Source organism: Exserohilum turcica (genome assembly GCF_000359705.1).
Source record: "Exserohilum turcica Et28A unplaced genomic scaffold SETTUscaffold_6, whole genome shotgun sequence".
Taxonomy (NCBI): domain Eukaryota; kingdom Fungi; phylum Ascomycota; class Dothideomycetes; order Pleosporales; family Pleosporaceae; genus Exserohilum; species Exserohilum turcicum.
The window spans coordinates 1,607,262-1,623,228 of NW_007360277.1; the positions used below are offsets into that span (position 1 = coordinate 1,607,262).

General features: G+C 55.3%; 7 protein-coding genes across 7 annotated transcripts in view; 4 read left to right on the forward strand and 3 right to left on the reverse strand.

The window, feature by feature from the left end:
• Positions 1–971: 971 nt before the first annotated feature.
• SETTUDRAFT_156532 (uncharacterized protein) lies at positions 972–2,265 on the forward strand (the record flags this gene model as incomplete). Its single annotated transcript, XM_008031669.1, has 3 exons — positions 972–1,127; positions 1,244–1,550; positions 1,625–2,265. 3 exons carry the CDS (start codon positions 972–974, stop codon positions 2,263–2,265), a joined length of 1,104 nt encoding a protein of 367 aa, XP_008029860.1.
• Positions 2,266–2,534: 269 nt separating this feature from the next.
• On the reverse strand, positions 2,535–4,052 carry SETTUDRAFT_95539 (uncharacterized protein; the record flags this gene model as incomplete). Its single annotated transcript, XM_008031670.1, has 1 exon — positions 2,535–4,052. The coding sequence occupies one exon, from the start codon at positions 4,050–4,052 to the stop codon at positions 2,535–2,537; it is 1,518 nt and encodes a 505-aa protein (XP_008029861.1).
• A 561-nt stretch (positions 4,053–4,613) lies between these two features.
• Positions 4,614–6,934, reverse strand: SETTUDRAFT_181009 (uncharacterized protein). The gene is made up of 4 exons (XM_008031671.1): positions 6,611–6,934; positions 6,439–6,564; positions 5,794–6,389; positions 4,614–5,743 (listed from the first exon to the last, which is right to left on the reverse strand). Exons 1-4 carry the CDS (start codon positions 6,899–6,901, stop codon positions 4,711–4,713), a joined length of 2,046 nt encoding a protein of 681 aa, XP_008029862.1. The 5' UTR covers positions 6,902–6,934; the 3' UTR covers positions 4,614–4,710.
• Positions 6,935–9,959: 3,025 nt separating this feature from the next.
• Positions 9,960–11,569, forward strand: SETTUDRAFT_156535 (uncharacterized protein; the record flags this gene model as incomplete). Its single annotated transcript, XM_008031672.1, has 3 exons — positions 9,960–10,058; positions 10,112–10,432; positions 10,499–11,569. The coding sequence occupies 3 exons, from the start codon at positions 9,960–9,962 to the stop codon at positions 11,567–11,569; spliced, it is 1,491 nt and encodes a 496-aa protein (XP_008029863.1).
• Positions 11,570–11,758: 189 nt separating this feature from the next.
• On the reverse strand, positions 11,759–12,557 carry SETTUDRAFT_34395 (uncharacterized protein; the record flags this gene model as incomplete). Its single annotated transcript, XM_008031286.1, has 3 exons — positions 11,759–12,030; positions 12,083–12,141; positions 12,481–12,557. 3 exons carry the CDS (start codon positions 12,555–12,557, stop codon positions 11,759–11,761), a joined length of 408 nt encoding a protein of 135 aa, XP_008029477.1.
• A 1,187-nt stretch (positions 12,558–13,744) lies between these two features.
• On the forward strand, positions 13,745–15,855 carry SETTUDRAFT_165254 (uncharacterized protein). Its single transcript, XM_008031673.1, has one exon. It carries the CDS (start codon positions 13,758–13,760, stop codon positions 15,777–15,779), a length of 2,022 nt encoding a protein of 673 aa, XP_008029864.1. The 5' UTR covers positions 13,745–13,757; the 3' UTR covers positions 15,780–15,855.
• A 39-nt stretch (positions 15,856–15,894) lies between these two features.
• Positions 15,895–15,967, forward strand: part of SETTUDRAFT_22835 (uncharacterized protein) — a gene marked incomplete at both ends in the record, with an annotated part of 633 nt that continues 560 nt past the window's right edge. Inside the window, one exon of the mRNA XM_008031198.1 lies at positions 15,895–15,940. Coding sequence (XP_008029389.1) covers positions 15,895–15,940 — 46 coding nt within the window. The remainder of the gene's footprint in view (positions 15,941–15,967) is intronic.

Here is a 15,967-nt window from a genome sequence, read left to right on the forward strand (position 1 = left end):
TGGGGAGGAGGCGCGGAAGCGACTGCAGCTGCGGGACGGCGCTGGCCTGCGAGCTGCCATGAATGCTGACCAACGACGGGCTGCGAGCCGTATCTGCTTCTGCTTCTGGTTCCTGGCAGCGTAGCGGGCGGGCTAGGGACGCTATTTGCGCGAGTCGCCGGCGTGAGCCTGAGCGTCACGATATCCTTTGCTGGCCTCGCGCGAACAGGGCCATGGTGTATGCGAGTGGGCGAGGGCGAGGGCGAGAGCGAGAGCGAGTAGGCGAGAGAGAGGGAGAGCGTGCATGCAGGGCGTCGTTGGTGTCGTGTGCCGGGCCTATACTCGTCGAGGCCGCTGCAAGTCGCGACATGCTATCCACCACGACGCGCCGCCGCTTTAGCCCGCCCACTGGGAAGCAATCCGCCCGCCCAGGCTCTTCACTCATGCTCGTAGTGGTGTCGCCCAGCCCACAAGCCACGTTTTTACTATTCTTTTCCGTGCTCGCCACTCGCAGCCCCCCGATGCATGTCGTCGCCCTTGGCCATCTGGTGTGCCGGCAGGGGGGCGTCGACAATATACCTCTGTCCACGGCGCCCCAGATGCTCTGCAACAAACCCGTCGCCTTCTCTGTACCTGCATTGCCTGCGTGGACCGCTGAACCGCCAGGCCCTCCACTGTCCAAGCGTTTTGTTCCCTTAGATACTCGCTTATCGAACGGGCCCATCTCGCTCCGGCCCGTTGCTGGACGTCAGTCCAAGTGTCGTTGAGGCACAGCCACCCCTTGCGTTGACAAAGAACTCTTGGCTGCCAGACGAGCACATCCAGTTCGCATCCCCCGCCTCGCCAATCGCAGCGGCGCAGAGACATACCGCCAAACAATGTCGAGCGCCGGCAAAGGAAAAGAGAGGGAGATGGCCGCCGAGTCAGCATCGACAAGGGCCGACGACGGCACTACTGCTACCACTACCAGCGCAGTGCCGGGGTCTGGCACAATGACCTCACTCCCACCACAAGCCTCTTCGTCCTCGGCACCAGCACCAGCACCGCCCCCAGCAGCTTCTTCCTCGTCTGCATACCAAACACAGCTGCCTTCGGAAACAGAAGGCCCAGCCGCCTCGGCCCAGCAGATCAATCCTCACGTGTCCGTCGTACGTCTTCCCATTTCTTGAACTAACCAGCCAATCACAATGCATGCTCCCAAGTCATTCACTGCCAATAAACCCTCTCGTCCTCCCCGTTCCAAATCCCCAACCAACATCAACAGGACAACACCGAAGACGACACCGACTCGGCGCTCGGCGACGACGATGCCGCCAGCGACACCACGTCCATCGCCTCGAGCATCCACCGCGGCCGCTTTGAAAATGGGCGCCGCTACCACAAGTACCGCGAGGGCGAAAACGACTACTGGGGCCCCAACGACGAAGTCCAAAACGACCATCTCGACATTGCCCACCACATGTTTCTGATTCTGCTCGGCCACCGCCTGCATCTAGCCCCGATCAAGGATCCAAAACGCGTGCTGGATCTCGGCTGTGGCACGGGCATTTGGTGCATGGATATGGCGGATGGTGAGTTAGTTCCTTTTCGTCTACCTATCTACCCACGCATGTATCTTGAATCCTTACTGAACCCCCCGACCCAGAGCACCCCGCCGCCGAAATCACGGGCATCGACCTCTCGCCCATCCAGCCCTCCTTCACGCCACCCAACTGCAAATTCGAAATCGACGACGTAACCCTCCCCTGGACCTACACGTCTCGCTTCGACTTCATCAACATCCGCTCCCTGTACGGCTCCATCCACTCGTGGCCCGATCTCTACACACAGATATACCACAACCTCGAGCCAGGCGGCTACCTGCACCAGCTGGAAATGTCGATCCAGTTCAAGAGCGACGACGGCTCGCTCAAGCCCGACCACGTGCTCTCGCAGTGGAGCGATATTTTCCACGAGGCCAGCCGCAGATTCGGAAAGAGCTTCTATGAAGTTTGGAATTTGGTTATGTATATGCGCAATACGGGCTTCGTTGATGTGCACGAGTATTTGTACAAGGTCCCTGTTAATAGTTGGCCTGCGGATCCCCATATGAAGGAGCTGGGTCGCTGGAATCTGCTGCATATTACCCAGGGCGCTGAGGGCTGGGGGCTCTATTTGCTGACCAAGGTCATGGGCTGGAGCGTTGAAGAGGCCCAGGTTTTCTTTGCAAAGTTCCGGAATGGCGTCAAGGAGAGGCGCGTGCATGCCTATTTCGAGGTTGTCGTTATTCATGCGAGGAAGCCGTGAGACGACCTACTATTGTGTGTATCTTGTTGTAATTGTACCACTTATATTCCCATCACCATTTCTCCTGATTGCGAAACAGAGTATCTTATTTGCTGCAAGCGGGAATGTTTTTTTTTGCATGTGTATTAGCGCCACATTTCTCTTTTTCTTTTTTCCAACTTGAAAAAACCAGGGTATATGCAACAAGGGAAAACAACGCAGCATGAGTCGAAACAAACTGTAGCCAAAAGAAAAACACAGACGCCTTCTCACTACAAAACACAAACTTCCTACTTCCCCCCTGACGAAGGCGGCGGCACAGCTGGCGCCTCACCCGACTTTGGATCGGGCAGATGCGACACACTCGGCATATCCTCCACAGCCGTCTTCTCCTTGCCGTCACTAATAACAAGCGGCTCCTTCGGCGGGGTGCTCGGGCGGGTACTCTTTCCCTCTGCGTTCCTGATTTGCGACCCGAAAATCGAGTCGACCTCGTCGTCCTTGACTGACGACGCGCCGCTGGCGCTAGCACGGTTTTCATCTTCCGCCGCCAGACGCTCGTTTTCCAGGCGGACTTCGCGGCCGCGCTTGTGGCAGTACCAGAAGACGAAGAGGAGGGTGAATACCGCCAGGCTCATGATGACATTGGTTCCCGTGGCCAGCGCGGGGAATCTGAATTTTAAAAAGTTGACGATGCTGCGGAGGGCCGTGGCGACGGCGCCCTGGACGGAAACCAGAGACTTGAGGTTCGGGACTTGAGGCAGCATCGATCGCTTGCCCTTGGCCTTGCTTCCTTCGGCTGCCGTCTTGGCGTCGAATCCAGGCTTCTCGCTCGCCGCAGCCATAAACTCTGGGCCCAGCGTTGCCGTAAGCTTGGCTGGCAGGCTCTTGACGAGGTTCTGCAAAAACGGCGGCAGGCCAGCGTACATCTTCTTGAGCTGGTTGTCGTAGTCGGTAAAGAGCTTCTCGAGGTCATTGTAGGCCGTCGGCACGCCGTTGACAAGGTCTTTGAGGACCTGGGTAAATTTGGTGAGCAGCTCCTCCGACTCTTTACTAAAGCTGAAGACGCGGTTGTTGACAGCCGAGAGATTCAGCTGGTCCAGTATCTCGGTGAGCTCCTTGTCCTGCTTTTGGGCATCCGCGAGCTCAGTCGTTTTGGCCGCCTCGGCGGCAGCTTGGAGATGGTCTGCAAACTGGGCCCTATCCTTGTCTGTGAATACCGTCTTCTTCTCCTGCGATGGCTTGTCCTTTGCCTTGTCGCCGTCCTTTTTGTTAAACTTGGGCAATGAAAAGTACGACAGGACGCTCTTTTTGCGGCCAAGACCACCCTCGGGAGCCTTGCCTTTGCCCTTGTTACTAGCGTCACCAGCTGTCGCAGCGGGGCTTGAAGGGAGAGGAACTTTATCTGCGCCATCCATGAGCGCTTCCTGTGCGTCTTTGCCGACCTTCTTCTCGCCCGTGTCGTCGACTACTGTCGTGCGCTCAGGCAGAGGTGGAGGCGTGCCTTCGGGCTCTGCAGCTATGGCCGCAAGTCTCTCCAGGAACTTCTGATCTTCGGGATCCAGAACTGGGTCGCTGCCTACCTCTTCGCTTGCTTCTGTGACGGTCGGCTCAGGCGGCTCGGGAATTGGCCCGCTGGGTTCTGCAGTAGGTTCGTCGATCTTGGGAACAGCAGCGTCTTCTACTTTTGGTGTAGCAGACTCGGCAACCTTGGGAGGATCCGCGATTGGTGGGGGGCCAGGCTTCTGCTTGCTCTGTGGAAAGAGCTGCTTGGACTGGCGGCGCATCTTCTCGAGGTAGGACGCCATGGCGACGTTTAGGCGCGGGGCGTTGTGATATGGATGATGTTGATGAGGAGTTGTGTTATGAGGAGGTGCTGGAGGAGTAGGGGCTTTTGTCAAGTAGAAGGGGGCGAATTGGGTAGCACGTGTGACTCTGGGCGGCGCTCAACATGTCGTCGTGGGCGGCGTCGAAGCCCTGATTGATTGTCCCGCTGTTACAGGAAGCGCTGCGTCATGGGCAGGGATCCACGTTGTTGCCCCACCATGACACCCCGGTCTCTCCAACCACATCAACTGCACCCGTTGCCTTCACATGTGCATGTCGCACATTTCCAGGCTTCTTATCTAGCGCTGTCTACTGGGAATTTAGATGGCTTCTAAGGAGGTGGCTGTGTTGCGTCCAGCAGCCCTATAGTCAAATAACCTCGCTAACCGCGGACTGAAGCTTCTCTCCATGCTTCCAGGACGAGGAGCTAGACCCAATTTGCCTAAGACACTTCACTATACACCTCATACTGGCATCATCGCACAGCCACCTGAAGATCGACTATAGCCTTAGGAAATAACTTCCTTGTGTCTTCTAGGTATTGATACCACCTTGATCATTACTAAAGGGTACTATGAATATGCTTCCGGATCCATACAGGCAGATGCTATCCAATCCAATCTGTTCACACTGTTATGACTACCAGCACTCCCACTTCTGGCCTCCCATAGCAACCAGCCGATTAAACAGCTCGTCTCTCAGCGGCAACGCCGTGATGCGATACTCGTTGAGCCGGCGATCGACAATGATGAGCCCGTCAGCCACCTCGCGCTCCATAGCCCATCCAACGACCAACTTTGCTTTCCATCCATACCCGCCCACCTTTCGTATCTCTAGAATGTCGCCGACAGTAATAGACCACAAAGGGTGCAGGTCCTCTCTGTCTACACTGCCAATCTTCTCAATCGTCTGGTCCGTGGAAAAGGCAATGCTGGGAATCGTTGCTTTGGTCGTAATGTACGCATGGCCCTTCTTGCCCCCATACCTGGCCTTGAACTCGACAGGGCCCGATGTCAGATCTACATTGCGAGGTGGCACTGCACCCAGCCTATTCTTCGCATGTACAGAGCCAGCTGCCGCTTTGACTTTGTCGGCGCCTCGTGTAGTCTCCACACCACCTTTGACTGTGCTGCGAAAGAAGTTGAGAATCTTGGTGCCCTTTTTGCCGTGTTTGCTGTCTTTGGCTTCATCAATGTCTTCACCACCTGTTTGGTGCGCAACCGTGGGATCATGCGCCATGGCTGCATCGAGCTCTTCTTTTGTAGCATTGAGAGGCCAATCGGCGCCCGTGGCGCGAAGCTCTTCTTCGTTGACATCTGTGGGTTTTTCAGGAGGTGGCTGAGCGACGTGTGGTGGAGGTGGTAGCGGGGCCTTGTTTGCTTCGCCGAGACGGAGTAGAGTGATTGTGAGTTGGGCGTTGGTAGGGACACCCTTGAGCAGTGTGTTACGGAGCTCAAGTAATTTCTGCCAGTGGGGGAACTTTCTGTTGAGAAGTGCAAGTCCTCGTTGGATGGCGGGGTCACCGAAGAACCCGAATCCTACGCCGAATGTAACACCCTTCATGAACACGTAGGAAGATACAAAAAGTGAGACAAGTACGAGGGGTGCAACGACTGCTGCAAGTCGAAAGTGAAATTTGTTTGTGGGGAATGGAGGTGTCGGGTTAAGCATACTGTTAGATAATCAGTCATGAGCTGAGCATCCTCGCGGAAGGGTACTTACTTTGCGAAACGTTCCCAGGTGTCTGCGACGTCTGCAAGCCCATGCATGATTGGCCTCATCTTGGTCCACATGGCAGTCTCCACAGGCACCTTAGTCTTATCATATTCCTTGCCGGTATTAGCACCGGCCGCCTTATCCTTCGCATCGGCAGCACCAATGGCGAGCCTGGTGGGGTCTGGAATAGTGCTATCAGGCGAGTCTTCTTCTGGGGGCTCACCCCCAGGGTGTTTGCCAGTTGCACTCGACAATGCAATTGTGGCGAAACCGTTGACGAAGTTGGAGGCTTCTTGTTCTACAGCTTCACCCTTGTGGTTTTCAGGTGCCCCAGTTGCACTGTCGGTACTTCCGAGTGTTCCTGATTTTGGCTTTTGAACACCTCCACTGGAGCTGACGAGGGCGATGGGCGCTGGAGGAAACATGACCTCGCGAGCCGGAGGGTAAACGATCAGCGTTACCAGAGTCACTGATAGCAGGGGCATGATCATGTCGAGGAACCAAGCGGCGAAATATGCGGAACAAAACCATGCAGTGCGTCGAGTCTCGCGCCACGAGCGGATGCGGGCGATGTGCTTGCCAAATCCCATTAGACCGATGCCCTAAACACAATTAGGTTACTTGTAGCAAACTTACAGTCCAAGGGCTTACAATGGTCATGTAAAGGCGCTCAATGTTGGCACGAAGCTTGTCCGGAGAGAACTCTTCTTCATCGGCAATGTTCATGTCCAGACCTCCAGGGGGCGCTGTTGGAATCTCCTTGACATGGTACATTTGCTGCGGGAATTAGTATGAGAGTGGGTAATATTGTACATAAACTTGCCTGGTTGAAACGTCGAATCAGCAGCCAGAGGTCTTCATTTCCCAGGCCTCCTACGAGCGGTTTCGCGACAAGCTCTTTTGGCTCATTCCACCCCAAGTCCACTACCTCGTCTCCATGCTCTACCTGCGCTGCTCCCTTTTCTTCTGTCTGGGGTGCCCTGGCGGCTTCCAAAGCTAGTGCATGGCTTTCGGTAGGTGCATCCAGTAGCGTAGTCGATTTGCCTTGGTGTTCTGTAGGATCTGCATCGGGAACTGGTAGAAGGTCCTTGTAGACCACACCACCTGTCGACATGTTGGGCCAGATGTTGGAGAATCAAAGCCTGAGAGGATGGAGGATGGAGGGGGAAGTAATAGTAGGTGGATCATGAGATTTGTTTGCTCCTCACACAATGGAAGGACGGGTAGAGCTGCAATGGTCCTTACGTCACTCACGCACTAACGAATGGCAAGCCACAACCATCAGCGGCGATCTAATTGCGCGCTAACCTCATGCCTAGTTTTCTTCCCGCCTTCGAACGTTCATGAAAAAGAGTCAGGAGCGGTAAATTAAAGTGTTGCTTGATCTATATTTTGAGCCGAGCAAGGCGCATCGAAATATGCGTTCTGGAGCGCATGCACAGCTGCTGGTTATAGTGGTGATGTTGGAAATGGCATCTTGAGTAACTATGATCTACACACCCCACCAGCCACCACATCTGGTCTGCAATCTGCATTTTCCCTGCTTCGATCCCGCCTTACCCATGTCAAAGTATCCCTTTGGGAACTCAGACTGACACAAAGAGTGCCGTTTTAGGTGCAAGGCTGCGTCAACCGCACCCACTGCCGCTTTTTGACAGCAAACTTCTATGGGTCATTTCGTCATTGCCAATTTCGAGTAACCACTTTTTGCTAGGGTATTACCCATTCAGAAATGTTCACTTGATCTAGTATCCTTCTATGATGCCCCAACGCGAGGAAGTTATATCTATGCAAATTGTGGTTCTGAGGATCTACCGGGTGATACTGACGTTCATGCTCCAGTTTCGCGTAGCTAGCTTGTAGCAGCTGAGTGTGCGATTCAAAGTGTGTACAGAACGCCTTGCATCGTGCCTGTAGTGATAGAAGGCTGTATTTTTCTTCCTAAGTGCAATTTAAACGATATAGTTCCGTCCGCTCTTTTGGAGTATAATAATATTATATTGATACGGAGTATGAGTTATGGCAAGTTATCTTTCACTGCATATACGGGGCAGATATGGAACCAGGTACATGCTAGAGATGATTATTACATCCTAGCAATATCTCAATCTAACTATTATAGCGACAATGCTTTCTACAGCTGTCAAAGTCCAAGTCCTTGTAGCCCCAGTCTAATCTCTATTGGCCATGCTACGAGCCAAAGCGGTTTAGCGCAAGTACCTTGGTAACCCCGTCTCACGATGTCTTCTCATGTCCTACATCACTGTATTCGGTCACTCTTCAGCCGTGCATACCTGGTTCAATTGAAAATGGATCCGTGACCTCGATACGACTGCATCCAAAGTGTTCTTTGCACCATACGACGCATCTTTATAGTATTGATCTATTCGTGGTCTGCTGCGGAGTTCCAGGACAATGCTCAGGTATCACAACTTACGGGGCCTGATTATCTGATTATTTCGAGGGATGATGTGGTTGGTCATGTTTCAATTGGTACCGATTATAATATGCTAATGCCTCGTAGCTTCTCTGACCGCAGCATTGCGTGTAGACCCATGCTGCCACACAATCTTTGGTCCAAAGCATTTGGAAGAGTCTTGAGTGCCATTTGACGAGAGAGTTATGCACATGAGTCAAGCATGGGATAACAGCGCACACATGCAAATGCGAACAAGAGCTCTGACATTATAGACCCGTCACCCGCTACAGCCGCTCATAGACATGAACATGATCTATGATCTTACCGTTTAGGTCCTCATTTCTTTTTCCGCCTACGAGAATCGCTAATTATATCTTTCAAAAAGGGTAAAAGAGTTATTCGCGACGCGTGTTGCAGGGAGAGAATACATCCAGGAACTATGCCAAGTTCAAAGCACACATACTTTTTCAAAGGCAGTCGAAAACCCACAATCTCTACATATCAACAAGAGTGCCCAGTTCTCCCACCTGAGCGAATATCATGCATATTTTGGAGCTCCAAGGCCCAGCCAATTCGATTCGCAATTAAGCGAGCCTCAGCCAGAAAAGCATCGCTGGTAAAAGCAAAACAGCCCGACTTGGACAACAAGCAGGAGTATCAAGAGCGGGAGTATGCACACGGAAATCACTATCATGCCAGTGCAAGGGACTCAGGAGACTAGAAGCGGCTGGAAGCCATCACGGAGCTGATAATTTCAAGCCCACTTTTTCGGGTGTTCCTATCTGCGCGGTTATCGCTCATAATTGGGTCCGTGGAGCACGCAGTCCTCTCCGCGCGGGTAAAAAGCCGACGGAATACACGCGCCGATTCTGCAGAGGAACGAAAAAAAAGAGTCGGTACTTGGAAGATGACTGCGAGTCCCCCTTTTTTTTCTTCTTCTCTTCAACATTCATGGATTCTCCCACGAATCCCAAATACAAATGCGATTGCGAGGTATGTTTGACGTATCGGAGGCAGCGAGCGATTGAAAGGATCGGAGCGGCGTTAGTTGGAGACGAGTCAAGGTTCCACTTACACCAACCCTTAGTACCTTTGCGTCAGGCCACTTACAGCATTCCCATATACCCAGATTAGAGCACAACGTCCGGCCATGTTACATCCGGGCCAGTGCATCTACAGTAGTAACCAGGCAATTCCCTATGTAGACAGCTGGACCAGCCGCCCGTTACGCCGCCGAGATGTTGGTATCGCCCCACCGCTTGTCTGCCCGCCTCCCCCCCCCACATTGGCAGAAGATGCCGCAATCCGCGCTCCCAAATGCAGAAGCATCCCCATCCGCCATCAGGCGGGCCCTTGGCGTGCCTTGGCGTAGCACCGAATCGAAGCTTACCAAGGCCGCTTATCACGTCTTGACACGGCTCGTGTGCTTCTTCTTCGCTGTGCCCGCAGCCGTTATTGGTGGGCCGAGGGCGTCAGCCCTCGTGTGGTGGATGCATTCACTTGGCTGGATTTAGCAGGTCGCAAAGAGCCCGTTCCATGTGGGCTTTTATTGTGAGCTGCACCTTTCACGCATGCTTGCTACGTCAGTAGGAAGCGCTGTGCCTGGTCTCTGGCATCTTGTTCTCCCCAGTTGGCAAACCAGCAGCCGGTAAGTACGACATTAGGACAAGGGTGGGCTGGTAACCAACATAAATTGCGCAACACACCCGCCGACTTTTTGAAAAGAGTCACTCCCCTTTCGTTCTGATTCCTAATGGCGGGCCTCAAATCAATCGCGGCTCTTGCTGCTTTTGCCGTAGCAGCGGATGCAGCGGCCTTCCAGGCTCGCACCAGCAAGCCGCTTGTTGACTCGGTACAAAAGCTCTCCTAATATCAACCTGCTGGCTGCTCTAACACTCGCTCTAGCAATCGCTCCGTGATACGCTTGACATCGACAACCTGTACGCCAAGGCAGAGATACTGCAGAAGATTGCATACAGCACGCCGGGCAAGAACCGCGTCATTGGTAGCCAGGGCCACGAGGACACTGTCGAATACATCTTGAGCCAGCTCGCGGCATTCCCAGACTACTACGACGTGTACACTCAAGATGTGCCGCTTTCGCTCGGAAGCAGTGCCACGCTCAAGGCCAACAACAACTCGATTGATGCCTTTGCCGTAGCCCTGGCTCCTGGCGGCAACGTCACGGGTCCGCTTGTTGCTGTGCCTAATCTGGGCTGTGAGGAGGTAAGTCTGTCTAGCATACTATATGCTCAACGTACATGAAGAGCCAGACTAAGACTAGAAAAAAAGGCGGATTTCCCAGAGTCACTCGCAGGCTCCGTGGCGCTCATCAAGCGCGGAGTGTGCTCGTACGGCGAGAAAGTCCAGATTGCCGCTGCCAGGGGGGCAGTTGGAGTAATTGCATGGAACAATGCCGAGGGCACGCTGGAAGGCTATTCGCTGCAAGTTCTGTTTCCCAAAGGCGACTTCGTCCCTGTTGCAGGCATTACCATGGGCCAGGGCGAAGCGCTCCTCGCGCAGCTGAACGCAGGCGTCAAAATCTCCATTGACATGTCTACCGACGCCAAAGTGTACAAGACGCGCAATGTCATTGCCGAGACCAAGGCGGGAGACCACAACAACGTCATCCACGTGAGTGGGCACTCGGACTCTGTAACGGCGGGCCCGGGCATCAACGACAACGGATCCGGCACCATTTCCATCTTGGAAATTGCCCTGCAACTCACAAACTTCAGCGTCAACAACGCGGTGCGCTTCAGCTGGTGGACCGCCGAGGAGGCCGGCCTGCTGGGCGCAGAGTACTACGTGCACGAGCTGTCTGCGGCCGAAAAGGACAAGATCCGCCTTCTCCTCGACTTCGACATGATGGCCTCGCCAAACTTTGCATACCAGATCTACGACGGCGATGGCTCTGCGTACAACCTGACTGGGCCCGCGGGATCCGCCGAGGCCGAGCACGAATTCGCAGCTTACTTTGATAGCATTGGGCTCAACCACACCGAGATTGAGTTTGACGGACGGTCAGACTATGGTCCGTTCCTCGAGGCGGGCATCGCTGCAGGCGGTATTGCGGGCGGTGCCGAGGGCATCAAGACGGAGGCCGAAGCCGACATGTTTGGTGGAGGCGCGGGCGTCCCTTACGACGTCAACTACCACGAGGACGGCGACACGGTCAACAATCTGAATCTGGATGCGTGGATCGAGTTCACGAGGGCCATTGCGCACATGACGGCCAAGTATGCGGTTTCGTGGGATAGCTTCCCGCCGAGGAACGAGACGGCGGCGCAGAAGCGGTCAGAGAGGTATGCGCAGTACAAGCAGCGGTTCCAGCAGACAAAGAGGTACCAGCGGTGGGTGTAGAAAAGGGAGGGAGGGTTTTCCCGAGGAAAATGTACATGCAGCGTCCCTGGATATGGATATGATATCACGAATGGATTCGAAGACAGCCTCTGCGCATGAGTGACGGGGAAAAGAATATGTAACCAAATTGTGATTGTGTATATCGAGCCAAAACACAACGAGCCGCGCGTCTATGCGGTGCGTGGTGCTTTACTCTTCGTCGTCGTCGTCGTCGACTACAGGCGCGGCTTCGTTCTTGCCCGTAGTCTTGACTTTGCGGTCCTTGTCGGCACCAGCGGGCTTGGTGTCCTTTGTCTTCTTCTTGTCCTCCTCTTCCTCGTCGTCGTCGTCGTCTTCTTCCTCGGGAGCGGCGTCATCCTCGCCATCGCTTACCTCGTCCTCTTCTTCCTCGTCGTCATCCTCCTCCTCTTCTTCTTCTTGCTTCTTGGACTTGGTGGTGCGCTTGGCCTTCTTCTTTGGCGCTACGAGCTGTTAGAGGGACGGGAGGTTCACGCGGTAATGAAGAAGACTTACGAGGCTCTTCGTCCGAGTCGTCTTCGGAATCAAAGTTGGAGCCTTCGGATTCGTCGTATCTGGGGGCGCAGTGTTAGTCTTGGTGCACGTGTCGCATGCGCGCGAGTCGCGCCGTTTGAACAAAAGCAGCCCAAAAAGCAATGCGAGGTATGCAGACATGAGAATGCAAGGGGCGATGATTCATTTGGCCGCTGCCGTGGAGAGCATGGACGCGACTGGGCGGCTCGTGGCTGCGACTGCGCCGGGCCTTTGAGCGTATGTGCAGCGACGACGCAGCTTGAGAATGCCGATCAAAAGCAGCCATTCGAGCAAAGGCGGGCATGCTTGTCGATGCAGACCAAACCGCAGGCGGGCGACGTGGTGCGCCGGGTCATGACGTCAAGAGAGCGTCTACTTACTCTTCCTCGTCGTCGCTCTCGTCGCTGGGGAGGGCAACGAGCTCCTCGTCGTCGTTCTTCCTCTTCCTGGTCGTCATGCTGGCGGGCTAGACGGCAAAACGAAGGCAGCAGAGAGCTAGCGAGCAGCTAAGTGTTCCGGGCGGGCGGGCGGTCCAAGGCCAGGGCAACCAAGGTTGGCGAGGAAGCTATGGGATGAGGGTTGGGGTTTGGGCGGGGGACCAGACGACACTGACGGGGGCGCGGATGAAATAGTGTAGGCAGCTTGGGAGCACACGGCCACCACCCACGCACCCACACGCACCCACCCACACGTACGCAAGCCCCTTCTTGTCGACAAGGAGGCTGGGAAGCCCAGGGCAGCCCAGGAACTGCGGCCTTTTCTCCAGCCCGGCCTTGTCGGGCGCCATGCGAGGAGCCAATCATGGCCGCGGCTGCCATGACCTGCATTCCGTGCCCGTCATGGAAGCCGGCCAAGCGCTGCCGTTGTCGTTGGCCTGGGTTGGCTTGCTGCAGGTACCGCTTCCGAGGAGCCCATGGGCGGGCTGCCGTTGGCCTGGTGTGTATATATATATGTATATATATATATATATATGTGTGTGTGTGTGTGTGCGAGGGGCGGGGATGGCCAGAGGAGAGAGATCAAGGAGGCGCCCGCCTTGGGGGTGAATGGACATAGACGCCCTGCTTCTGGCCACGGTGCCGGCGGACCGTATTGGGGCGTGCGGATCGCGATGCTCGCAGCTCGCAGCGCGCTGGATGCCGGCATCCGAAAGGGTTTTGGGCAGGCCTTGCAGACGGCTGCACCCCAAACAGTCGCAGAGGCCCAGCTGATGCAAGTCCGTTCTCGTCATCTCCGTCGGTCCATGTCCATCCACACCGTGTTCGCAGCGCGAGGTGTAGCGTTCGCGCCCAAAACAGGCAAGGCGCCCACCCCGCCCCGCCAATCAGCGCCGCCCGTGCCCCGCCCTCGGTACCGCGTCCCGTTCGCGCGCCCTCTTGGCTTCTGCTTCGATTCGTCTGCTATTTCCTCTGCTATTTCCGCTGCCTTTTCGTGCTCGACAAACCACCACGCCGCCGCCGCCGCCATGTCCGCGCCCCAGGTAGCGAGGCCGCCGAGGGCCCCGCGCCTCTCCAGCCTGAACAAACCCGACTCTTACCAGTACCAATCCTCGGCAACACGACGAAGAGCCGCGGGGCCGCCCCAACCCGCCAAGCCCACCCAGCGCACCTACAACTGCTGCGAATCCCCTACCATCGATACGTCCGATGGCACCGTCATGTGCTACAACTGCGGTACCATCCACGACGAGAGCCAGATCGTTTCCGAGGTTACTTTTGGCGAGACTTCGGGCGGAGCAGCAATCGTCGAGGGTGGCTTCATCCACGCCAACCAGCGACACGCCAATTCCATGGGCGGCACAATGCGAGGTCTCGGCGGCATGGAGAGCAGGGAGCAGGCGGCCATGAACGGGAAGAGCGCCATCCAAGCCCTGGGCGCTTCGCTGAACCAGCGCGAGGCAGTCATAGAGCAGGCTTTCAGCTGGTACAAGCTCGCCATGAACTTTAGGTTTATCCAGGGCCGCCGGATGAGGAACGTCGCCGCTGTCGCAATCTACATGGCAGCCCGGAGACAGCCCGAGAACACGCTCATGCTCATCGACCTCGCCGAGAAGATCCAAACCAATGTCTGGGCCCTGGGAGATACATACAAACAGTTTCTGGAAATGCTCAAAGAGGAGGACCCCGCGCAGCTCGTAGGCAACAAGGCTGTCCAGGAGATTGAGCCTCTGATGCTGAAGTACTGCCGGAAACTTGAGTTTGGAGACGATTCCCACCGAGTGGCTGATGACGCCTGCAAGGTGTTGAAGCGCATGAATCGAGACTGGATGGTTCAGGGTCGCCAGCCAGCTGGACTGTGTGGTGCCTGCATCATCATCGCTGCCCGCATGAACAACTTTCGTCGCACGATCCGAGAAGTTGTTTACGTCGTCAAAGTCGCCGATTCCACCATTACCTCTCGTTTGTACGAATACAAAAGGACGCAGAGTGCCGCCTTGACTGTCAATCAGTTTCGCGAATTTGGATCACGACTCAAGGTCAAGGCTCAACCGCCCGCCATCTGGAGGCGCGCAGAAAGGGAGGAGCGACGAGAGAAGAAGCGGAGGAGGCTTCAAGGAGTAGACGGAATATCAGCATCGCCAGAGGATGTTTCAGGAAACAATGTTGCAGAAGCTAGTACAGCCACGGCATCAGCAGAGGCAAGCAGGAGACAGAAATCAAACGGCGCTTCATCGCAAGCAGGCGCAACACAAAATGGAGAAACCGGTGCCCGTGAAAGTCGCGCAGCTACACAAGTCGACACTTTCGACGGGAACGCCGATGCCATGATCGATTCTGTTGTCACTGCAGTTGAGGAGGTCGAGGCGGGTGAGGCCACAGATCCCGATTTTGTCATGCCCAAGAAGCGTGGTCGACCACCCAAGAAACGAGTGCCCATTGTCATCAACGAAGAGGATCTTGAGATTGAGCAAGACATTGAGGCAGAGCTCACCAATGCCATCAAGGACTGGGAAGCCGTCTTTAAGGAATGCGCCAAAAACGAGGATCACGACCTACTCCGGCGCTCTGGCTGGACGGCAGCAGAAATGGCACGCGCGGCGCAAGATAAGCGCGACATACCCGTTAACACGGATCCTGAGATTGGCGAAGACGAGTTCGAAGACGATCCCGATGTTGCTACCTGCATCCTCGGCCCCGAGGAAGTCCGTCGCAAGGAAGCCGTCTGGATCACCGAAAACGAAGAATGGCTGCGTGCACAGCAGGAAAAGCTGCTCCTTGCCGAACTCGAAGCCGCAGAAGACAAGCCCAAGAAGCCCAAGCAAAAACGCAAACACCACCAAATGGGCGACGGTAGCGTCCTTGAAGGCCAGCCCGCAGCCAGCGCCGCAGACGCCGCACACAAGATGCTCAAGAGGCGCGCCAACAAGGCCTTCAGTAACCACATCAACTACGACCGCCTCAAAGAACTCTTCCCAGGCGGTGGCGCCGCATCAGCAAGTCCGGCGGATAGCGCCCAGGGCACTAGCCCCGTTGCAAAATCCCCGCCTACTACCACTACCACCACTACCACCACTATTGTGCCCCAAGCCACACATGCAGATGCAGACGCCGAAGAAGAAGACGAAGACGACGACGACGACGACAACATGCACGTCCAAGACGAAGACGAAGAAGATCTCGAACACAATTATCTCGATGATGAGGACGAGGGCTTCGGCAACGAGACTTATGATTATTAGATTTACCCTTTTTTTGTTTTTGGGAAGACGAAGAAAGAACCACTTTAGTCGCATTCACCCCAACACACACACACACACACACACACAATGGATTAAGCTTATTCCTCCAAGTACTATGATTCTTATACTTGACACCTTCAACTTCCAGGCTAGGCCAGACCGTGTCTCAACCCCCCCCCCCCCCCCAC